This window comes from Colletotrichum godetiae (genome assembly GCF_030913485.1).
Source record: "Colletotrichum godetiae strain CBS 193.32 chromosome Unknown BDP55scaffold_32, whole genome shotgun sequence".
NCBI classification, from domain to species: domain Eukaryota; kingdom Fungi; phylum Ascomycota; class Sordariomycetes; order Glomerellales; family Glomerellaceae; genus Colletotrichum; species Colletotrichum godetiae.
The window spans coordinates 325,888-349,418 of NW_026851280.1; the positions used below are offsets into that span (position 1 = coordinate 325,888).

Sequence of the window (23,531 nt, forward strand, 5' to 3'; positions counted from 1 at the left end):
ACTTTTGGCGAGTTGACGGGAGTTTACTGGGAGCATGGAGCGAGGCTACTTGGTCCAAGGGCCGTCTTTCATAGGTGTATATATGACGCGGAAATGCAAGAATATCTTAAGGATCACATCCAAACACTAGTGGCACCAGTGATGGGATATGTGACGATAACGAGTTTGTGATAAGAGTTCAGGTATATAAGCATTGAGGGGACCATTCCAGTTTTCACAATGCCTCAGCTGTAACGCGTTGAGAAAGGAGCCTTCAGTCAAATGTGGCTCTCTTCAGAGCTAAATAGTACATCGCCATATGTCTATGTCAATGGCGCAGTATCGTACCAAACTTTTCAATCCATTACCTCAGCATAGAGCAACGACCAACTGGCCATTCTTGCTCCAGGTGGTATGATACAACTTGTGATTATACAACTCGGCCTCGCTGTATAGCGAACCGCACCCAATATTTCCCAAACATCTACGCCAACTTCGCAGGGTCCCCCAGTGCGGTGATTAGCCATTCCTTGACCTTTTCAACGTGGAAGCCCTATGTAACTGTTAGAATTTGGCCAAATACGGTTGCGGGTAGTTGAAGGTGGAAGAACTGTTTCATTCCCCATGCCACTCTCGAGCTACAGGGAAAGGGAAAGGAAGATTTTCGACGTACCTTGACCTGAACGTGTCCTGTGATAGGGTTCAGCTTAACCTCCTCCTCGGCGAAGCCGGCCTCGCGGGCGAGGTCCTGGGCAAACGCCTTCTTGTTTCCCTCAATCTTCTTGACAATGGTGAATTTGGACGAGCCGGCGGCCTTTGTGCGCGCATAGACGGGGAATTGGTTCGCCGGGGTGAGGCTGATGACGTATGGTCTCGCTGTGGTCTTGGGCGGCGTCGTTGTCGTTGTCTTGGCGGCAGAGGATGTGGAGGAGAAGCGTATTGAGGGGAGGAAGGCGGATGTTCTCGGGGTCAGGAGGGAGGTGACTTGAGGCCTGGCGAGGGCGGCGCTCCTGAGTGCTGAGCGCATTTTGAAGTACGTGGTTCGGAACTCTGGGTATCGTTTGAGGCGAAGGGAGAGCGAGGTTTCGGTATGGGGAGGGCTCTGGTGGGCGTTGGCTGGATCTTAGCTGTGACGGAGAGTTGGTACAGAGGTTTCTGGTGGTGAAGGGATTCGCGCCGGTTGAAGCTCGGATCAACTGGGAGCGTGTCGATGGACCGTGCACTAGACATTGAAATCACCGACTCCCCACAGCTTTCCAGAGGTGCAGATGTTCTTAGGTAAGCTGCCGTGGGCCACCAGGTAGCCAATGAACCACAAAACTGTCCTCCCAGTGGTTCAGCGTGTTAGGCGGGAGCGGGAAAACCCCGGCACAAAGCCCCCCACCAAACCTGCCCTTTGGCGAAAATGCCCAAAACTCTTTCTGCCCCTCAGCGGAAAGGAAAAGATTGAGCAAAAGACGATCGCGCAGACCCCGAACCGGACGGCCGACGACACCACACCCCCCCTCCTCCTCCTCCTCCCCTCAGGCGACGACTCCATACCTCGATTTTCACGAATCCGGTATTTTCCAACACTGAAGGAAACCAAAGGTCCAACGTCCTCCGACCGACAACACAAAAATCCCACCCATTCACCACCCGAAAAACACATCTCGCCCATCATGGAGGAAGTCTACGCCGCCCTCGGCGAGGAGAGCATCCTGCCCAAGCTCGCGTCGCAGCTGTCCCGCCACCTTGTCTTCCCTTTGATCGAATTCGAGGCTGGCCGTGCCGAGGATAAGGGTGACGATGCCGGTGCCCGCAAGATCCTGGCCGGCAAGATCAAGCTTCTCGAGGAGACCAACATGGCCGACTACGTCGCCCAGCTGTACCAGGACCTCAACGGCGGCGCCGAGGCGCCTGCCGAGTACGCCAAGAAGCGCAACGAGGTTATTGCGCAGCTTGAGAAGTACGAGCAGGACACGGCCAAGATTTCGGAGCTGTTGACGCGCGAGGACGTCGTTGGCGCCCTCCGCAGCGACAAGGTTGCCAACTTGGAGTTCTTGAAGAAGGATCACGATGTGAGTGGCCTTGTGTCCTTCATACTTTTCCAAAGCTTCACACGCGGGCGCATGTGCTGACTTTAATCCTACCAAACAGGTTACCATCGAGATGGTCAACGCCCTGTACGAGTTTGGCCAGTTCCAGTTTCGCTGCGGCAACTACGGCGCGGCAGCCGAGCTGCTGTACCAGTTCCGTGTCTTGTCCACCGACAACGACCGCGTCGCCTCTGCCACCTGGGGTAAGCTCGCCTCCGAGATCCTCACCACCAACTGGGACTCCGCCGTCGAGGAGATTATGAAGGTCAAGGAGAGCATCGACAGCAAGCTCTTCAACAACCCGCGTGCGCAGCTCGACCACCGCACCATGCTGGTCCACTGGGCCCTCTTCCCCCTCTTCAACCACGAGGCTGCCCGCGAGCCCATCCTGGACCTCTTCTTCTCCGCCGCCTACATCAACACCATCCAGACCGCCTGCCCGTGGGTCCTGCGCTACCTTATCGCCGCCGTCATCACCGGCCGCTCCCGCTCCCGCAGCTCCTCCCTGCAGGCCAAGCAGATGAAGGACATCATCCGCTACGTCCGCCAGGAGGCCTACGAGTACGCCGACCCCGTCACCGAGTTCGTCTCGGCCCTGTACGTCGCCCACGACTTCAACGCCGCCCGCGAGGCCCTCCGCAAGGCCGAGGAGGTCTGCCGCGCCGACTTCTTCCTCATGTCGTCGTCCGACGCCTTCGTCGACGCCGCGCGACACCTCATCTGCGAGAGCTACTGCAAGATCTTCTCCCGCATGAACATCCGCGACCTCTCCGCCAAGCTCGGCCTCAACCCCGACGACGGCGAGAAGTGGATCGTCAACCTCATCCGCGAGACCCGCCTCGACGCGAAGATTGACAGCCAGGAGGGCACCGTCATCATGAACCACCCGCCCAACAATGTCTACCAGCAGGTTATCGAGAAGACAAAGGGCGGCTTCTTCCGCACGCAGGTGCTCACCGCCGCCGTCTCCAAGTAGGATTTGGCTTCGTCGACGCGGGGGCAGCAGCAGTTGCAGCAGCAGAAGCAGCACAAGCAGAAGCAGCAGCAGATGCCTTGGGATTTCTGAGAAGGGCAAGCAGAAGAAGACGCTAGCTTAATGGCCACAACGAATCACATATGAAAAAAAACGATTACCGCACAAAAAGATGGGGAAATTTTGGTGATTCAAAGAAGAAGAAGGGAAGAAACCCGGGTTTCTTTTGCATGACACGATAGACCTACACCGCCAAATCTACGACATCCATGAAGCTTCTCATCTCTCTGGGTGATGAAGCTCTCTTGGCAACGATATTTGGTGGAAAAGGGATGGTGTGGCGGTTTTCGGAAAATAATCGAGGATCCCGGTCATATCACACACACATTACACACAGAGAGAGGAATCCCCGAGGCTTCTTTTTGCATTGGCACGGCGTTCAGGGCAAAAACCGGGGGGGGAACACCCCCCAAAAGGGCTAGTGAAGACGGGTGAAGGCTCGAGACGCGGAAAGAGAGAGAGCCTGAGATAGGGGATGAAAGTAGATTCACCGCACTTATTGAAATGTTACCAGTTTGAAAAAGGAATTACTCTTCCTAGTCGTGGGTGATTGTGATGATGATGGGTAGTGATTGCAGTGGGTTCACTGAGACGCAAAGTTATTAAATGTGGTCTGTATTTGTGATGGAATACGCGTGACGATGTGAAGCTACGTGCGAAAAGGACGCCGTATCCTCAACAGTTTCATATAATCACAACATTAGATAGCCGAGATCTAGCCTCACCAAGCACTTCCCGCGCGGTCCTGCGACTCTAACTTCTTGTGGCTATGAAGCCTCTCACCATGGGACGAATACGCATGGACCAACATCGAGGTCAACAATGGGTGCGAGGGAAGACCCTTTTCGAAAAACATAATCTCATAGGAGGAGAGGATAACAGGATAAACTCCTCTTCATAAGACGTTTCTTCATAACGATAATTTAAACCTCATCCTCTTTCTCCCTTCCCTTCTACTTTGTCCATACACAACCTCAAATACTCCTAAGACTCTGCCCGACCCCGTCCTCCCGACCAGCCATAAACACCCGCCCCTTGAGCTCCTCAACAACACTATCACGCATCCACCACTCCTGATTCTTCTCCCCTTCTGCACCTCCACCTCCCCCACCAACACCGCCGCTAGCCCTGGCAGCCTTGCCCTTAGCCCAAGCACCCCCATCAAGCTGCGCACGTCGATCCGCCCACTCAAACAGCATCTTCAGCCCGAGGAGCCTCTCCCGCGAAGACCCGTCCATACTCCGCTCCAGCACAAGACGAGCGTCAACGGCGGACCCTGAAGTCTCGCTAGCAGCGCCCTCGGAGCTCGTGCTACGGTCCAGAACGGTGGCGCGCTCGGCGTAGGTGAGGTCGCGAAGGGCATCGAGGCCAAATATCCATTCTACCGGATCGCGCGTGCCGTTGTCTGTAACGTCGGCCAACGCATCCCGTCCGAGGGCGCGGAGCGTCGACGTGAAGGGTGCTTCTTGCGCGGGGCGCCGGCGGAGGTAGAGGCTCTGATTCTCCTTGAAGGCGTCAACGAGTGAGGGGTTCTTTTCAAAATCGATTTCGAGGTCCCAAAAGGCTGGGCCTGCGTCGGTGCGGATGCTGGCAATGTCGGCCAGGGGAGGTAGGAGGCAGGGCGTGTTGCGGATGACGGCAACGTCCTCTGCATCATGAGCCCCGTTCATTTTCCTGCGGATCTCGATGGGGGCAGATATTGGTTGGCCTGTTGCGACGTCCTTTGCTACCAGGCAGCGAGGATCGGTGGCCAGGACCCAGAAGTGGCGGAAGGCTTGGAGGTGAGAGCGGTTGTCCATAACCGACGTGGGAAAGATGGGATAAAACGCGATGAGGAGACTGGCGATGGCCATGTTGCTCGTGCCAAAGGTGGCTGTTCCACATCCAAGGAACAAAGACCCAATGGCGAGATGGGCAGCCAAGTGCGAGCCGTACGGAGTATCGGGATCGTCGCGGCCGTGTAGTAGACGAAGACGACGCAGCACAACAAGGTCGCCGGTGCCGGCCATGACAATGGCGGCGGAGAGCGCGAGAACGTCCTGACACATGCGCGCATTGGATCGGGCGAGCTCTTCGTCGTACATGGGATAGTCGTGCGGAGGTGGCCGTGGCGTGGCGGGTATCCGAGAGATACGGATAAACTGGTCGAGATAGTGTATCAAGAGGTCTCGTACCCTCGCTGACGCGCTGCCCGCATAACGCAGCGCGATAGAGAAGCAGATTCCAGTAACGATGCTAAAGAATGGTAGGTCGGTACTCTTTAGCTTGGTGGTATTGACCAGCTTGTACCGGCCACGGTACGCCTTGGGAAGGCTTTCCAAGATCCATTCAAACTTTGGTTCGATTTCGTTCCACATGATTAGGTTCTTGGCGACTGTACGTAGCAGCAAGATATCAGGCCGGATGTAGTCGAACTGGACGATTGACTCTGGCACGTCAATCTTCCTGGCTACGATGTGGTCCTCTGATTTCATGAAAATCAAGGCGAGTGCCATGACTGCACCCGCTGCTGCTCGGTCAAGAACGTGTACCATTTCGACCTTCTTCGTCGCCGTGGCAATAGTGATAAGGCTCTCGGTGAGCCTCAGGTCGTGAAGCCCACGGAGGTCGTTGCCTTTGCCGAGATTGATGAGGCCAAGGGAGAAGCCGGCGGCGAGACGGTAACACTCGCTTCGAAGGGGCTCGTCTTCGTCTTCCTCATCCATATGCTCGATCTCTGACATCATGATCTCACTCATGCGTCTGTGTTGACTGTTGCAATAGAGGAGACCAATTCCCATGACACCTGTAGTTTGGGTCAAGGGAGACAGGTTCAGCTCTGCAGCACCCCTAGGCAGCATGCGAGTAACATGGACCGAGAGAAGACGAGTGATGAGAGAATCCATGGTGCCCTTATAGGATGCGGCAAGCCCCAATAAGAGACCAACCGAGGTCATGGTGTGCTTTGGAGTGAGGTACTTGAAAGCAACCCATTTCGCAATTCCCTTGAGGTGTCCGTTTAGACCCAAAGCAAGTAGAAAGCCCGCGTGTCGATTGCTCAGATCGTGACCAGGCTTATTGTACAAGATCCAAGAGGTGTCGATACCTTTGGCCTCTGGGGAAATGGCAAGCCCGGCCGCCACGCCCTGGTGGAAGAAACCCCAGCAGACCTTTTCTTCCGTGAAAAGTGCCTTGTCGACGCCGACGGTGACGTTTGTTGGACGAACGACGCAATTGAGGTTGAACCCGGCCACGTGAAATTTTTGCGTCAAGAGCGGGTATCGTAAGCTGTAATACAGGAGCGCTCGACCTGCAGGGATGGCCAGAGTGCCCGTAGCAATTCTGGATACGAGTTCCTTCTGTCTTTCGAGATATTCACTCTCTGACCACGCTGCATCGGCTTCCAGACGGACAACACGAGCTCTGTGAGTGGAGAGGAGATTCTGGGCTTCATTGAGGCGACGGTCTTCTTTGAACAATGCTCGGATGACAGCCTGTCGCTCGGTTCCCTGCCCTTCGTCGTACCCATTATTGTTGTACTCATCGACGCTGTGACAGATAGTTCGGTAGTCCCATGACGCATTATGCGTGGGCGTCTGTGACTTGTTAGTAAAGAGTGTCAGAGAGGCCGAAATCATAGAATACTGACAAGAATGTTGGCGCCGCTCTTCTGCAACTTCTTGATCGGCGCCAGCACCATGCTGATATCACCACGGTTGACGAGCTCCAACAGGTCCTTCGGCCATGAAGCAGGTGGCCGAGCTTGACATCTAGCAATTGAGTCTTTGAGCGGTGCAAGCACAGCCTCCGGAAGGGTTTCGAGCACTCGACTGCTGATGCCCGCAGAGTGCATGACTTCGACCATGTTAGCAGCACTGCTGTTTGGTGTGAGCTTTTCGAAGAGCCGCTTGAACATCAGTGTCCTTGGCGTGATAGAAGCCCATCTGGAATCCTTGAGATGCTCTTGATCCGCCTTCATATTTTGTGAGTGATAAAGATTCGCCAGTGTGAGGTAAGGGTGGTATTGGCCGGCGGCAAGACATGTCTGTATCCAGTGGAAGATGTCAAAGTCAACGCCAGACGGTTGCGTAAGGGGGACTTCGAGGCGAAGTTCTGTTTTGGTCAGTATCTCTCCAGGTCCTCTCATACGAACTGCTAACCTGTATCGTAGCGAGACTCCCATTCTTCCTGAATTCCCAGCTCGTACACTGCGACGAAGTCGTGCCATCCCAACCAACGGGCGATTTGACACATGACCACCCGAAGTGGCGCCGTGCCCGGAGAAGCATATTCGGGTGTCATGATCTCCAACTTTTGTTCCTCGAGCAGAAGATGGAGAGCGACGAATACGTTCCAGGCAGCATTGCCACGGTTCTCTGCACTACGTTGTTGTCCAGTCGGCAGGTATCCATTGGCGCCGACGGCCTTCTCGCCAAGCGGGGATGCCAAGTAGCCCTTGGCGTACTGGATGTGAGTAGACATGAACTTGGTGTCTCTAAGACCAGGATTGGGCGAACTGGCAAAATCGTCGCTGCCGTCTTCACCGAGAGTCCAATCCCAGCCTCTTGTTTGCTGCCAGCTGGGGCAGCCCAAAGCATTAGGGGTTTCGTATAAATGCAGAGTGGTCCAGTCCTCAATGTCTTGGATTGACCCGAATGAGCCAGATTGAGGTCTTCGTTTGCCCCTCGAAGGCTTTGTGAGAGATTCTTGTGCGGCATTGGCCTTGCCTAGCGCGAGATAGATGGCTAGAAGCTGAATGACCAGCGCTGACCACTCAGCATCAGCGGCTTCGATCTCCTCGCTCTTCAACCATATCATGATATGCCACCAGCCAGGGAACATCTTCTCTGCGTGAGAAGCAGGGAGAATGCTCCGACAAGCGTCGAGCACTCTTCGCACCTGGTGATTGCGAGGCTGAAGCTGGATTTGAATTTGATGGTACCTGCCATCACCATCAACCATGTCAACGATGCCCCTCGCCTTGGAGTATTTGAGAGCTCCGACATTTCCGTTTGCGACCTCAATGTTTTCAGATTGGCGATGCCGGACATCTCTGTCGACAGCCCGGCCGCGGTAATGCAAACTTCTCACGTTCTCCAATGACATTGGGGGAAGGTTGATGGGTGTGATTTGACTCCATGGCGCCTGTATGCTGAGCTCCCTGCGACCCTCGTGCCCTTCAGATAGAATGAGTATAACCGAAATGTCGCCGTCAGTCACTTTGCATGAGTCCACAACGTGGTGAGCCCGCCGAAGAGCGCCGCAAGCTAACCTCACTGGATCTTCTGACGAGGTTGAGCTTTTGCCCGGCTTGGGTGGAACAAGAAAACGTGGCCCTCGTTGGAGGTCGATTGTCAGGAGTTGAAGTCTCTTATCGAGGGAGTCTTGGATCCCTATGAGCAGCTCACCGCGGAGGGGGTCGTCTACGGCGAATTGTGGTGCTGTCAAGATGAAGACCTTGCAATGCTCACGAGCAGGCTGCCTGGTTAAGGAATATCGCACGTTGGAATTATCCAGAGAAATGGACTGGATCTTTGTAAACATCATTTCCTGCGATAACCCATCGAAGACGTGGTCGTCAAGGCCCATGGTGTGGAAGCCCTCAAAGTCACCGCCGGCTCGAAGTTCTTCCAAAACACCGTCGATGGGAGCCTCGAGTAAGCTGCCAAGACTTGGATGAATGGTCTGATTGTGGTTGAAGGAGCTGTAGCCACCACTAAGTCTAGGCCCCTGACTACCATAAGACTCGATTCGTTTGGGTCCACCGTGTGCTGGGCCAGCCAAGGGTTGCTCAGAGAAGACGGAGCGTTCTTGGGAAGCAGAGAGATCGGCGCGAGCCAGCATAGAGCTCACTCGCCGTGACTGCCTCCGGTTGGCACCGGATTCCTTGTCCAGATCGAAAGACGACACCAAGTCCAGCGGCTTCTCAACTCTGTCCGGCTTTTCGATCTTTTCACTCTTTCTGGATCGCTTTCCCGGCAATGGTGCACCAAAGCTCTCCCGAAAGTTTGTCTGAACTGGCGTCGAGGCACCACTGGCGGCGAAGTGCGGCTGCATGGAGCTACGGCGCCGCTCTGCCCTGCTCTTGTCCTTCTTAAGGCGGCCGATGAAGGGGTCCTCGTTCTTGACATATGTCACTCTCCACACTGCGTATGTACTGGCTTCTCGATTAATGGTGACGGCGAGAATGAGTGGCTCGGCGTTCTTGGTATTGGGTGCACCGGGATGCTTGATTTCCTCCACGTGCAATATCTCTTCTGCTGGATCTAGAAAGCACGGCGCTTTTGCCGTACTCTTCCTCCTCTTCTCTCGAGCGGCACCATCCGGACGAGCAACGATGAGCCCCAACTCTTGCAAAGGATCCAACAAGCAAACCAGACGGGGCCAATGTGAGTCTGGTTGTTCCAATGGTCCCTCCCACATGTTTCCGAGCGTCGAGCTTAGCCTCAAGGGTAACGACTTGGGCTTGTTTAGACCCTCTACGGAGAAAACCGTATGTTGTGAGCTTCGTGGGGAAGTGACGGTGATTTGCGAAGAGACGAAGGAGTTGGGCGGCACTTTCGGAAACTTGAGGGAGACAGGCGCAGTGGTATCTCCTCGCTGCTTGCGCTGGATGATGACACCCTGGGGTGCTGCGCAGGCTGCCTCGACCTCAAAAGGCATGTGAACAACATGGCTCGTGCCGGAGAGGAAGTAAACGTGTGCTTGTGTGCGTAGAAAGACGACTAAGGCTCGGGATAGACGACGGGGTTCGGTCGGTGTTTCTGGAGATTTGCTCTTCGGGGTATGCTGCGGCGTCTTTTTGCTGTAGTCGGAAGTGGGAAAGGAAGCGAGTAGGGCCTGAGTGACGGGCTCTTTTTCTAGGTCGAATTTGTAGGATTTGCGAAAGACGCCCCCGCGGCTCCAAACGACGCAGTTCTTGGTGACCAGTAGCTCATCTTCGACCTCGGTGGTATCGTCGTATTCGTTATGATCGGGATCGGTTGATATCTCCCATGCGTAGGTCGACGGCGGGGCATCTTCGTGAGCTGTGTGTTGGAGGCCGCTAGGCTGGTGCAGGCCTAGAGACTTGATGGACGCCATTGTGATCCCCCATGTGAGTTGTGAGGAGAGTCGGAGGTCTAATCAGAGCATTCCGAGAGGTGGAGTTCTTGAATAGGGCGGGTTGGCCATCACAGCCTTGGCAACCGGTGTGAAGTTTGCTGTGCTGGAAGTTCGCGACAAGACGGTGGTGGTGGTGATGCTTCCACTCTTTTTTCTGTTGGAGTCGCGTCCCAGTAGCCCAAGAACGCGAATCAAAGCTTCCGGCACTGCAGCCAGCGACCACAGGTTCAACGGGCAGGCTCAATCCACTATATTTTGGGTTGACGGGTGGGGGAGGGGCATCCCTACAGCGGTGTCTACGCGATTGGAGGAGAAGCTCACAGAGGGCCCACCAAGATACCAGGTACTTCTTCAGGTACCTTTCGTCAGGAACAAGCTCTCCGCCGTGCCTCAGGCGCAGGTGCACCGCAGCGCAGTTCTTTCCAGGGTACCTGCACTGCTGTGGAAGCTCCCACCGCTGTGGTAGCTCTTCGGGTACGTACCGAGCACGCCTCGTGACGTAGCGGACTTGCGCGACAACTCATTCGAAGAGCAGCTAAGCTCCCCATCCTCTCGACCTCACCAGACCGACACAGCCCAAGGAGCTTGTCGAACCCGATCCGAAGCTCAGGGTAGCTCCCACCTTTGCGCCAAATCCCTCCATTGCATCTTTCGCTTCTCCAGGCCGAACCCGCCACCTCTCTCTCCTACTCATCGACCACACGACAATGCCAATGCGAGCTTCGAGTTGACGGTACATCCAGCACAATGACGGACGCTTCCGATCCCGATCGCGATGGTCCTACCACTGCACAGAAAGGCAAAGGGCCTGAGACGGCCGAGGCTGTGACTGCGCCGGGGGAATTGGTCGCGAACAAGTCCGGGAAGGCGTTGAAGGATGGTGATGGCACGGACGACAAAGAGGAGGAAGAGGATGAAGAAGAAGAAGAAGACGAGGACGATGATGATGACGAAGAAGACGATGACGACGACGATGAAGACGACGAAGATGAAGACGATGACGAGGAGCCCCGGCTGAAGTACGCCAGGCTCACTCAACACCTGGGGCCCATTTACCGCAATGGTGATGCGACCAGCGCGTTCCTCGTCGCGGGTGACAAGATGGTAAGGTCGCACGTCAGGTGCAACTCCAAACGGAAACTGACTGCCAATAGATCATAGGAACGCATAACGGCAACATCCATGTCATCCAACTGCCCATGTTCCAATCTCTTCGCGTATACCATGCCCATTCCGCCTCCATCACCAGCATCTCCATTTCCCCGAATCCGCCTCCCTTACCGACAGCAAGATCGGAAGCAGTGCAAAGACTCGCTGCAGAAGCTGCCGAAAGTGTCGCAAAACAACGACCACCCTCCCGCCAGTCGGGCGCTTCCCCTGCCGCAGCCTCGAGAAGGCCTAAGGATCCTTCTCCCGTCTCAAATACACCCTCTAATAACGTCCACATCGCTACATCGTCTATGGACGGCAATGTCTGCGTCTTTTCCCTCGTAGATACAAAGGACGTTCAGCTGCGAAATTTTGCGCGCCCTGTACAAGCCGTGGCACTCTCCCCTGATTACAAAAATGATCGGACTTACCTCTCGGGTGGTCTCGCTGGACAACTTATCCTAACATCCGGCGGTCAGCCGGGTCGAAGTACCTCAACGACCGTGGGAACGGCAGCTGCCACCGCTTCTGGCTGGCTTGGTAGCATGGGCCTGGGTACCAACACGGGCAAGGACACAATTTTGCACTCTGGCGAAGGCACAATCAATAATATCAAATGGTCACTCTCCGGCAAGTACGTAGTCTGGCTAAACGAACACGGCGTCAAAATCATGCGGTCAAAGTTGCACTTGGAGAGTGCCGACGCTGACGATGCCTGGAAACGCATCGGTCACGTAGATCGCCCTCAAACAGATGAGTGGGAGACCATGGCAAGCGTCTGGAAAGGACGTGTCGAGTGGATTGACGAGCAAGCTGTCGAGACCGAAGATGGGGAAGCCGGGCGCAAAGACGTTGGCGCAACGCTAGCATCCGAGGGCTCAACGCAACAAGGAACCTCGAGTACCAAGAAGATCGAAAGGCTCCTGGTTGGCTGGGGAGGCACGATCTGGATCATCCATGTCCACCCTGGCAGTGTCGGTACAGGTAAGCATGGCGAAAAGTCGATCGGACGCGCCGAAATCGCCAAACAGTACGTACACTCTCCATGCGCTGCGTAGAGACTCGTAGCTAACACCTATGCAGCCTTCGTATGGATTGCATCATTTCTGGAATTTCGTTATATACCCAAAATCTTCTCCTTGTACTCGCATATGTATTACCAGACGACGACGAAGACGACGAGGATGAGAAAGCTACCAAGGGCCACAAGTCGAAACTCTCAACGACATCCGCGAGCAGCGAGCCATCTGGTGGGATACGGCGCCGCCAGAACAATCTACCGCCAGAACTTCGATTGATCGACCTGAGCTCCCAAGCCGAAGTCGATAAAGATGGCCTTAGTGTGAGCAGATATGAGAGGCTTTCATCAGGTGACTATCATCTCGGAGTTCTCCCTGCACAAAATGCAGCCTCGGCGGTGGCTTCTTCCCGGGGTGCTTTGGAAGCAATCACTGGATTTGGCTCAGATATGTGGAATGCGGCCATCAACCCTAGGACATTATTTAGCTCTGGTGCCAGCATCAGGAGTGGACACAGCGGAGATGGCGTCTCGAGCACGCAAGTCCCAAGTTCGGTTGGTGGCCCTCGAAGGTCAGGAACGCCTACAATCCATCCCAACCTCATCAAGCCTGGTGTCAAGATCTTCATTCACAGCCCGTTCGATTTCATTCTCGGAACGAAGAGAGACCTCGGCGACCACTTGGGCTGGCTGCTGGAGCACCAGGATTATCAGAAAGCATGGGAGTTACTTGACGAGCATCCCGAGATCATGGCTGCACCACCAGAGAACCTTCACGAACTTGTCCCAACAACGCCAGACAGAAAGCACAGTAGCCAGGAGGACTTTGACGACGCCTCGTCAGTCATGGGATCTACGGGCCTGGCAAGACACCCTAATTCCTCGGCGCAGAGGGAGAAGAGACGCATTGGCGAGCTCTGGATCCGAGAGTTAATCGAGGCAGGTAGTTGGGCCGAAGCCGGTAAAATCTGCAGCAGAGTCCTCGGCTCCCCCGATAGATGGGAGAAATGGGTTTGGACATTTGCTGGCGCGGACAAGTTTGATGAAATCACGGACTACATCCCTTCGGAGCCGATGTACCCGCCGATTCCAGGCACAATTTACGAAGTCGTTTTGAATCACTACATTCAGGCAGACAAACTGAGATTCAGAGAACTGCTAGACCGCTGGTCGCCCGATCTCTTCGACATCAAGACGGTTACCACAGCCTTGGACAATCAGCTCAAGTACCGCGATGTGCGAGAAGACAGCGTTGAGGGGGGCGAGAAGGGTCGCGACTGGAAGATCGTGATGGAATCCTTGGCACGTTTGCACGAGGCCAATGGACGCTTCCGGGAATCGCTCAAATGCCACATCAAGCTTCAAGATGCAGACTCTGCATTCCGCCTGATTCGCGATAACCATCTCGCCGAAGCAGTGACTGACGACATTCCCGGCTTCATCGGATTGCGCGTGCCGAATAAAAAGCTTGGTACCATGGGACCAGATGAGCTCGAAGCCGCCACCTCGGAGGCCATCACTCTCCTCGTTGACGAAGCACAGCATGGTCTTGTCAAGCCTTCTGTGGTTGTATCGCAGCTTGAAGAGAAGGAACTCAATCTCTACCTCTTCTTCTACCTGCGCGGTTTGTACAAGGGTGAGGGCATTGAAGAGCATTCCGGGGAGACTCGCGACAGGCTATTGATGGACAGCCAATCCCAAGTTAACGAATTCGCGGACCTGGCCGTTCAACTGTTCGCCAAGTACGATCGGGGCCTTCTGATGAGCTTCTTGAAATCGTCGACATCATACAAATTCGAGAAGGTGAGTGATCATTGTTGATCATTATTGATGGCGATGCACTGGCATTACCGAGGTCCAGTTTGTAGACTAACGACCGCAGGCTGTTCAAGAGTGCGAGAAGTACAGGTACGACGACGAGCTAGTACATTTGTACTCAAAGACGGGCGAGATGAAGCGAGCCCTCTATCTCATCATTGATCGCCTGAAGGATGTCAAGAAAGCCATCGACTTCGCGAAGCAACAAGACGATCCTGATCTCTGGGATGACTTGTTGAACTACAGCATGGACAAGCCGAGCTTCATCCGCGGTCTTCTCGAAGAGGTCGGAACGGCCATTAATCCCATCAAGCTTGTGAGGCGTATCCCCGAAGGACTCGAAATCGAAGGCCTAAGAGAGGGCTTGAAACACATCATGAAGGAACACGAGATTCAATACAGTATCAGCTCGGGTGTTGCGCGAGTGCTCCGAAGCGAGGTCGCGGCTGCCCAGAATGACCTGCGCAGTGGGCAGCGAAAGGGAATCAAGTTTGAAGTCGTGGTTCAATCAACGGATCATGTCGACGTCAAGGTGAGAGATGTCGTACATCCGCCAGTCAGTGCGGAGGAGGTGGAAGAGAGTTTCTTCAAAGCACCAGAGGCTGTGGAACAACCGGGCCACACACATCAGCCTCCGAAGCCAGGCCACTGCGCTCAGTGCCTCGAGTCTTTTACAGAGTACGAGATGGAAACTTTGGTCGGTTTTGCCTGCGGGCATGTCTTCCACCAGTCCCATCTAATGGAGATGCTTTACCCCGGCAAGCGACAAGAGGCCGATTTTGGGATGGCTAGCGAGGAGTCGATCCGGAGCGGGTACCGCGTTGGCTCAAAGGTTACGCATGCGCGCTTGCTCAAGGACCGAGTGCGGGAAGGTTGTCCTGTCTGTACGCATGGGGCGGAATTACCGGTGTAGAGGAGGTCGTGATATCCAGCGATGAAATGCATTTGGTGACGGCGGTGTAAGTTAGGTCACTTTCCACTTCTGAACAACCTGGGCCGACTTTAATAGTACGTTTCCTGCGTAAGCTTTTTCTCGTCTAATTCTTGATTATCTAAGTGCTAATGATCTTCGTGCTACTGAGTAGCTCTGGCAGAAGGAGATCACAAGCAAGGGAATATCAGGCTGTGTAACTGAAGAAACAGTTACTGTCCTGTAGAAATAATCGGGGCGCAACCCGGGCTTCACCTATCCAGGATCCTGATCAATCAGACATGCAGATGAGACGCCTCCGATATCCAAAGTGCCCGTTCCACGTGTTGTGACCACAACCAATGATTTTACCGCTGCGGTTACTACGCCGCAGTTCATCGCGACGACGATTGCTCCTCTCCACACCTCGCCTTCAATTTTCCCCTTACAGGAAAACTTCTCATACCGCTCAGCCAGGCCAGCCCTCAACTCTTCCGTCTATAGTGGTCACTAGGCTTCATCCGCATCTCGATTGATATCTATCCGCATCTCACATCGGCTTATATCGATTCGGACTCATTATATCGGGGGTCGAAGCACGACGGCACATTTGAATGGGTATTCGAAGGGCTGGATTCTAGTGAATACTCAACTTCTGACTCTGGGCCCCACGACTATAGGGACTTTGAGACCACTAGCGATATAAATGATCCTGAATACATGTCTTGGCCGAGGTGCCAGAGACGCGAGAAAGTCGCAGAAGCCAGGCGAAATCAAAAAAACGCCGATCTGCTAGGATGGCTCTAGGGACATAGATCTGGCAGGTTCTGGATTAGTGGGAAACCCGGATCTAGGAAGAGCACATTTATCAAGTCTATAATGTCCGATAAGCGAACATTGATTTCTTTAAGTGACTAGCGTCCAAGACCGGAGATAATTACGTATTTCTTCTAGAAGCCTGGGATACTCCTTTAACAGAACTTTTAAAGTTTACTCTACTCCTTACCCCACCAAGTTCTAAATATAAACGTCGATATTTATGCCCAGCTTCTCCGCAAGACGCCTAAACTGAGGCGTAAATATAATGAGACTAACTAGGATACAGAGGAATTAAAACGACTTCTTCTCATAACGCTTGGCTCCAGTAATCGCTCCTACCTCATTATCTTAGATGGACTGGACGAGATAGCTAAACCACACCGAGGACTAAAAGAGCTTTTCGACTTCCTAAGTAAATTGATGAAATACGAGCGGGTAAAAGTCTGCCTATTAAGTCGTCCCGAAAGAATTTTCCTGACAAAGTTCTCTTCTTATCAACGCCTACAAATATACGATATGAACTTCGAAGATATTTACGATTTCACTATGAAATCCCTTAATGACCTAGGCCTTATACCTTATGATAGAATGCAGCATTTGATCGCATATTAAATCTTAGATAAGGTAGATAGCGTCTTCTTTTAGGTCCATCTAGCGCTTCAAAACGTCAGAAACGGAGTTGTAGAGCTTGACGAAGACTGGGATGATGTTTACCAACGTATCCTTGAGCTACCGCCGGAACTCACGGAGCTGTACAAAGACATGTGGTCAAGGTTAGATCAAAGGAAGGAAAACTATGTCGAAATGGCAGCTCTTTACTTCAACATTACGCGTTGGGGAGGATCCGGATTGACGCTTGCCCATCTTGCCGTAGCCACGGACAACGCCAGCCTGGAGAGCTTCACGGAACGGGATGAGTTGCCTACGCCAATGGATCTAGTAAAGAGATGCAACCACATGCATAGGACTCTTTTTTCGATTTGTGCTGGAATGTTGGAGACCCAAAGCTCTTTCTCAGATTTGTTTCCACACCAAAGCAAATTGGGCAATCGCGACGATCGGGGCAATTTGAGTCTCCTTCAAACAAACGACGTCAGCGATCTGTATCTTGCAATGGAAAGATGGGACTCCAAGGCGTCAATTGTCACATTTACACACAGAACTGCGATGGACTTTCTTGACAGCGTCGAAGGACAGAAGCTATTCGGAAAATACACGAAAAGCGATGGCACAATTCACTCGAGAATCATCAATGCCGCTATCATCCTTGGATGCACGCCCTACCATCGTGTATACCCGTTCTCCGGGATCCATAGAGTCCTGGATGGGCTTGGGGGTTGGTCGCAGCGTTCGAATCGAGTTTATGATTTGTTTTGTCGCGCTCATCAACACGCTGACATAATTGACGACTTCTCAACGGGACCTCCATCTTTCAGCAGTCATGACTATTTCATACTCCTCGCTTCAAGTCGTATGTATTATAAATACGTTACGCAAGTCCTTCGGCTTGAGGGAGACGACTGTGCTACGACGACGGCTACCGCTCTGGCGGGGGCAAGCTGCTGTGTCTATATGCATGAAGACGACGAGCATGAATCTGAAAGGTATCGTTTCATGCGAATGTGCATAGACTACCTCTACTTAGGACAAGTCGTGTTGAAGATGGACTTGGACGATTCCAGTCAACTTCTTATCGCATGGCGTTGTTTTCTACTGAGCAATTTGGAAGATGCGATTGACAAGGGTGTAAAAAGGGAAGAAGACATATTGGCGGTAATAGAGTCTTTTATAACAGCTGGTGTTCTACAGCGACAGCCACCGCCGAGGTACCTGGTCCTGGTTGAAAATTATTACATGTGGAGGATACCAAGTCTTCGCCAAGTCGCTGAATTTGGGCCTGGCAACTTCACCGAAATTGACATGCCTGACAAAGCGAAACTGTTTCTTGAAGTTGACGACACTTTCATCTTGTAGCAGCTGTGCAATCGGATGTCTAGGCCGTCAGAATTCATCATCTCCCTTCTGCAGGGCGTGGAGCATGCCATGGTGCGCCCAATTTTGGCACGGAATGAAAGCTCCGGGGGGCTAACCCCAGACTTTTTCACTTGCACCCTAAGGAATCAAGCGGATGAGGAAGACTTTGTGAACTGGATCCTTGAAGAGTTCTCAGCAGGGGGGCGAGTCACAAGATTTCCAGAAGGTGGACCTGATTGCTTGGAATTGGTAAATCGAGGAGTATATGGGGACTATTTCGAGGCTCTGGAAGATGTTGGATATCCGATACCGGATGTTAATCGAAAATACGTGTGGTGGGATATCCATTATTAGGTGTTAACTAGGAGTTCTGGCCACAGTGGCGAAGCCCGAGTGTAGCTGCAGAAGCTGCCCATTGTGTACGATAGGGGCCTGACGCCTAACTCTACGTGTTTGACGTTAGAATTCAAAGAAACTCCCATCCTTCAATGGGCGACTCATATATAACCCTGTCGTTGTCCGCCATTTGTCAATAACCTTGGTGCTTAGGTTGGCGGAAAGGGAGCACGGGCCGGTCGGGAGATCATCTACTTAGGTGTCTCGCTCTCCCCCGACCCCCACGCCGTTCCAGGAACCCCACGTCCCCATTTCCCCCTGGTGCTGCCGCCACAACACGTCACGCCTCCAACCTCGGCTTGGAGAGTGTGTTGCGTTAACCTCTCCTCCCCCAACTCATGCATTCCACGACGTATGCAAAGGGGAAACGATATGGCGTACTGGGATACCTACCGGAGCCGGGCTCAACAGAGGCTGAGTTGTGAGTTGCCCTTGCCCCCCGTCCCCTACAATGCCATGCCTTCAGGGGACAGGAGAATGACAAGTTCAACCAAAGACGAACGCTAACTGAGCTTTTGGAATAGATGGGAGCTAAATAGAAAACAATCTCCCCTCCTGCGCCTCCCCCCAGAGATACGCAACAAAATTTACCGTCTCCTCCTCTCCAACATGGGCATCCACGTCCTCCACGATCCGAAAACAGGATCCTTCCACTGCCTCTCCCTCCGAGCCGGCGCGAATCCCTGGACTTGTGTCCCCACGACCACGTCCCCGACGAGGCAGATACTAGAACCAGAAAGAAAAAGCCCCAAGACCAAGAAGAAGAGATCACGATCGGTCCTCGGACGAGGTCTGACGCTTCTGGTCCTAGTCTGCAGACAACTCTACCACGAGACGGAACTTATACCCTACCGCGAGTGCGCGTGGAGTTGGGCTACGCCTGGGTTGATGGAGCGGCATTTGCTTGTGGAGAGGCGGATGGGAATTGCGCAGAGGAGGGTGTTGAGGGAGGTTTGTGTTCGGGGGATCCAAGGGTTTGGGAATTGTAGTCGGAAGGTTAGGGGGTCTTTGGTGGGGTTGGAGGTCATTTGGTTTTGGGAGGGGACGGGTGGCGGCGGTAGCACGGGGGAAGGGAAGGGGAGAGAGAGGGGGTGTGGAGGGTGGGTTTGTGAGATTGTTGAGAGGGGGAGGGTTGAGGTTGGTGTTGGGAGGCCGAACTGAGGGTCTTGACGATGGTGATGGCGGCGCTTGGTGGTTTGGGAGGGGTTGTTTGAGGCGAGGATTTGAGGGCATCGTGAGCTTGTGCTCTGCGGCGTCTATGAGACATGAGGCTATGAGGCTGATGATATTGGGCACACAAGAGGGCACCATACTTTCACGATACATGGGGTAGACTACGAGTATGAATTTCGAGCCTTCAAAGTGTCTGTCCCCTTACTACGGGAACGACATTAAACCAACTTGATGCCCCCCTACCTCTGTCGCTAAGCGCCGACAATCGCCTCTACCATCTCCACGAAGCCTGACTCTGTCCATCTCGGCGCTTCTGACCTGCGATTCATAGAATGATAAATAACCCCCAAAAGCGCAACAAGATTTGACACAACTAGAACAGGCAGGAACCTTCCGGGCCAACTCCGGCCACTTTCGGAGCGACATGCCGGTGGTGCACCGTAGTTTTCGGGGCTCTCGGCCCCGTGGACCCACACCGGGCCAACCACAGTTGAACGACACACCAAGCTCAGCACACCACAAGGGAATCCATCGCCTTGGGAACGAAGGTATTTTCACATGGAGAGAAAGTGGAAGGAGCGAGATCACGGTGGGTTGTTCTAGGTGCTTTGGTAGGTGCTTTGGTAGGTGCTCCCGGGGGTGCTTTAGGGAGCTTGAATAAGGGGGCGGAATAAGGGTTCCTTTGGTGTTCTTGGCCCGCGGTGGGCGATGGGGGATGTTTTGGTGATGTTGCGATGTCGAAATAGCTCTCTATGCAGATAAGACGTTGATTTGATTACTCTGTGAAAGGACGGTTCATTGATGACGATGTTGATTGAACCTCTATCCGCCGTTTACACGAAAGCTTAATTTTGGCGGCTGGCTCTATGTGATGAGGGCAGTAGCAGACCGAGTGGATGTCACAACGAGAGGCTTCCTTGGTGTTCTGATGCGCGGTCAGCGCTGGGTTCTACCCCAGTGGCACTGCGATTCCGTAATTCTCTTCAATGTAGATACGTGATGATGGAAGCTTAGAGACAACAGTTCTTTGGTCAATGATAAAATTCTCTGGTGATGATAATGGCGATGGCGATTCCAACCGCCGTCCGCGCGGGGACGATCTTCTGGCTGTTGGTTCTGCATGATGGGCGTAGCTTGTATGGGGATCCCACCAAGGGCGTCTTTGGTGTTTTGACGCGCGGTGAGCGCTGTTTTCGTGTCCCTTCGACGGCTGTGGATAATTGGAAGTGATACTGGAGCCTTTTAATATTAAGCCATGGGTCTCTCCATTTACGACTTCCTTTTTTGCCTGAAGCTCTAGAGTGGTTATACTTTTTCTCACGAGTCCTGCGTGAAAACCGCAATAGCTCTGTTGGATTTAGAGGATGCTGAAGTTCTGCGGTATTGATCGTTGGATATCTTCATTCAAGGTATTCTTGGTGTATGGTGTTGAGTCTCAATAACGGCGATGGTCCTGCTTGTGACTCCAGCCTCAAGGCCGCAAGCTGTACTGAGAGGCGTTTCATTCTCATCGCTTTCGATACGTCGAGGCGAGGCTGCCTTTGACGATACATCATAGGATTAACCGAGCGAAGTACAATCACTTAGGGGAGCCCTTGAATGATGGCGACGTACTGCGAATCCAGAAGCGCGTTACATCGTAGCAACGGCGTGACGGCGTCATCTCTGCCTTCAGGAAAAACACCATAACAACACTCGAACTAGCATCGCGATGGCGGGTTACAGTCACCTCACGTTTTAAGAGAATGAGATACATCAAGAGCAAGACATCAAGCGCATTGCAGAGTACAGTCACAGAATGAGAAAACAGAGAGAAGTTGGTGACGAGGTAATGTCAATTTTCTGTACTGAGTCCTGGGTCAAGTGAATGCTAGCTGATGCATCCGAAACCTTGTGCCTTGAAGAACCTGAAACCCTTGTAGTCCTTGATGAAGTTCCAATTCCTTAGCCATACCAATTCCCTAAGCCATCCATCCCATTCCGGCTATTTCAAGTGAAGAACTGCCAGTGACCGAATAGCTAGACTTGATTTCCTTAAAGGAAATACATGAGAATGGCTCCGGCGATGGCGCACACAACCACAACCTCAGTCTTAGAAGCCTTGGAGGAAGGGGTGGGAGTGGCGACAGTCTGAGTCGCGGTGCCAGTGGTGGAGGTCTCCTTTCCAGTGGAGGAGACAGAGGTCTCAGTCTTGGTGGAAGACTCCTTGGTGGAGGAGGTAGTTCCAGTCTCAGAGACGACGGACGAGGTCTCCATGGCAGTGGTGATAACCGGGATAGAGACGGCGAAGGTCTCGGTGATGTACACGGCCTGGCACACCTCGGAGGTGACCTGCGAGCAGATCGAAGAGGTGCCAACTGTAAGAAACAAACGCATTAGAAAATTGCGAATTCAAAGCAGAACTGTAAATGAAACTTGCTGGAGACGGAGGGCTCGATGATGCCGGTAGGGTGACCCTTGCTGGGATCCTCACTCAGGGTGACGAGCTCATAGGAGCCAGTGTCTGGATATGTGTGTGAGCCTTGAGACCATGCTGCGCGAAACACGAGATTGGGAAACTTACTGGAAGCATCGCCATCATGGCCTCCGATGATAGGCTCAGGAGTGAAGGTAGGGCTGGTGCCCAGGTAAAAGGTGTAGCCCTTAGCGATAGTAGAGGGACGCATGGTTGCGATTGGATGAGTTGATTGGGGAAGTGTGTGTGTTTGTATTGATGAATCTGTTGATACAGAAAGCAAGAATGAAAGATGCTGATGAGCAAGGAAGTGTGTGTGTGGGTAGCGAAGTGGGAAGTGTGTGTGTGGAAGAGAGGAAGTTTGGAAGAGGGAGAGCAGGGAAAAGACGTTTTTATAGAGGGCAGTCTGGAAGGGAAAGCGAATAGATCACCCAAGGCAGCCTGGGTGGTTGAACCACCCTTCTCGATACCTTAGGCCGTGTGAACCATGAGGCCATCGAGGAGGAAGTTCGTGATAGTAGGAGGTACGTACGTACCCCTGGGTCAACCTGTGATTGGCCGATTGGGGTGGTTTTGCGGGTTGATCATCTTCTTTTTGAAGGCGAGAGCTATGGACGGGGTGTGATAAATGGAAAGAGTGCTTTGCAATATTCTCATTGACCGATTAATTGCTAATTGCTCAAGTCACACATTCAAGATGTGAAAAGCGGATTTAGTGAGTCTGGAGGCGGGTGAGGCAGATCTCAGAAAAAGGCGAGAGCCAGGGGATACAGAAGTTTACAAACAAGGCGAGAGCCAGCGGGTCAAGAGTAACACAAAGGGCGAGAGCAGACAAACTGGAGCACATGCCCATGAGATTGGTGATGTGTACAGCTTGCTTTAAAGCTTGGGACAGTAGATCACAGAAAAGGCGTGAGCCAAGGGGTTAGAGGTTCTCCAACCTCCATATGGGCTAGAGTAGAGGACATGGATTGATTGAATGGTTGTGGTACATGTTGTGGAATTAGTGAAAGGGATAAGCCAAAAAGAGAGCACATCAGCTCACAAACAAGACGAGAACCAAGGGGTCAGAGGCAATCTTGAAAGGTGAGAGCAGACCACTTGGAATCCATGATAATGGAATTGTTGATGGGGATTACCCAAGAACAGGGCACAGAAGCTCACAAATAAGGTGAGAGCCAGCGAGTCAGAGCGAGCTTCAAAGGGCGAGGGTAGGCAATGTGGGCTACATGATCATCATACTATGGCTGTAGAAATCTTGCTTGAGTGAGCCAAGAGGTAGACTGAGCAATTCACAAGTAAGGCGAGAGCTGAGGGCATCGGAGGTCAGCACCTAAACTCTGCAATCCTCAAAGAACGATAGCAAAGGACCATGGGCGAGGAAGACCTCCCAAAGAGGCGAGAGCAGAAGTACTGGTTCACAATGGTAATTTTGCAAGGTAGGGCAGACTTGCTCTCGCCTTTTTGAGATGGTCACAGCAGCAGCTAGCTCACAGAACAGGCGAGAACTAAGGAGAATGAAGGCGGGCCTCAAAAGGCGAGTGCAGTTGGTTATGAGCGGCATTTTCGTCTCAAAGGGGCGAGAGCAGATCAAGAATCCCCAGCCCGAATGTCAATGAGGGGATTTGCTTCAGTGAGTCTGGACA

The 23,531-nt window shown here is 53.1% G+C and overlaps 6 protein-coding genes across 6 annotated transcripts; 3 read left to right on the plus strand and 3 right to left on the minus strand.

Moving 5' to 3' along the window:
• Positions 1-463: 463 nt before the first annotated feature.
• BDP55DRAFT_730725 (mitochondrial large subunit ribosomal protein-domain-containing protein) lies at positions 464-1,006 on the minus strand (the record flags this gene model as incomplete). The annotated part of the gene is made up of 2 exons (XM_060579725.1): positions 464-532; positions 653-1,006. 2 exons carry the CDS (start codon positions 1,004-1,006, stop codon positions 464-466), a joined length of 423 nt encoding a protein of 140 aa, XP_060427280.1.
• A 634-nt stretch (positions 1,007-1,640) lies between these two features.
• On the plus strand, positions 1,641-3,033 carry BDP55DRAFT_634219 (eIF3 subunit 6 N terminal domain-containing protein; the record flags this gene model as incomplete). The annotated part of the gene is made up of 2 exons (XM_060572641.1): positions 1,641-2,039; positions 2,119-3,033. 2 exons carry the CDS (start codon positions 1,641-1,643, stop codon positions 3,031-3,033), a joined length of 1,314 nt encoding a protein of 437 aa, XP_060427281.1.
• Positions 3,034-4,064: 1,031 nt separating this feature from the next.
• BDP55DRAFT_730727 (uncharacterized protein) lies at positions 4,065-10,152 on the minus strand (the record flags this gene model as incomplete). Its single annotated transcript, XM_060579726.1, has 3 exons — positions 4,065-6,665; positions 6,719-7,182; positions 7,230-10,152. 3 exons carry the CDS (start codon positions 10,150-10,152, stop codon positions 4,065-4,067), a joined length of 5,988 nt encoding a protein of 1,995 aa, XP_060427282.1.
• Positions 10,153-10,920: 768 nt separating this feature from the next.
• On the plus strand, positions 10,921-15,071 carry BDP55DRAFT_556808 (WD repeat domain-containing protein; the record flags this gene model as incomplete). The annotated part of the gene is made up of 4 exons (XM_060569625.1): positions 10,921-11,277; positions 11,328-12,352; positions 12,406-14,143; positions 14,223-15,071. 4 exons carry the CDS (start codon positions 10,921-10,923, stop codon positions 15,069-15,071), a joined length of 3,969 nt encoding a protein of 1,322 aa, XP_060427283.1.
• A 3,334-nt stretch (positions 15,072-18,405) lies between these two features.
• On the plus strand, positions 18,406-19,678 carry BDP55DRAFT_228904 (uncharacterized protein). The gene is made up of 2 exons (XM_060566135.1): positions 18,406-18,678; positions 18,782-19,678. Exons 1-2 carry the CDS (start codon positions 18,596-18,598, stop codon positions 19,416-19,418), a joined length of 720 nt encoding a protein of 239 aa, XP_060427284.1. The 5' UTR covers positions 18,406-18,595; the 3' UTR covers positions 19,419-19,678.
• Positions 19,679-21,250: 1,572 nt separating this feature from the next.
• Positions 21,251-22,216, minus strand: BDP55DRAFT_770320 (uncharacterized protein). Its single transcript, XM_060581082.1, has 3 exons — positions 21,994-22,216; positions 21,904-21,933; positions 21,251-21,787 (listed from the first exon to the last, which is right to left on the minus strand). Exons 1-3 carry the CDS (start codon positions 22,094-22,096, stop codon positions 21,465-21,467), a joined length of 456 nt encoding a protein of 151 aa, XP_060427285.1. The 5' UTR covers positions 22,097-22,216; the 3' UTR covers positions 21,251-21,464.
• Positions 22,217-23,531: the final 1,315 nt, after the last annotated feature.

Coding starts and splice junctions, on each gene's coding strand:
- BDP55DRAFT_228904 (XM_060566135.1), top strand. CDS start 18,596: ATGCATTCCACGACGTATGCAAAGGGGAAACGATATGGCGTACTGGGA. Junction 18,679..18,781: donor GGCTCAACAGAGGCTGAGTT/GTGAGTTGCCCT, acceptor CTTTTGGAATAG/ATGGGAGCTAAATAGAAAAC.
- BDP55DRAFT_770320 (XM_060581082.1), bottom strand. CDS start 22,096: ATGCGTCCCTCTACTATCGCTAAGGGCTACACCTTTTACCTGGGCACC. Junction 21,934..21,993: donor CCATGATGGCGATGCTTCCA/GTAAGTTTCCCA, acceptor ACACATATCCAG/ACACTGGCTCCTATGAGCTC. Junction 21,788..21,903: donor CTATGAGCTCGTCACCCTGA/GTGAGGATCCCA, acceptor TGTTTCTTACAG/TTGGCACCTCTTCGATCTGC.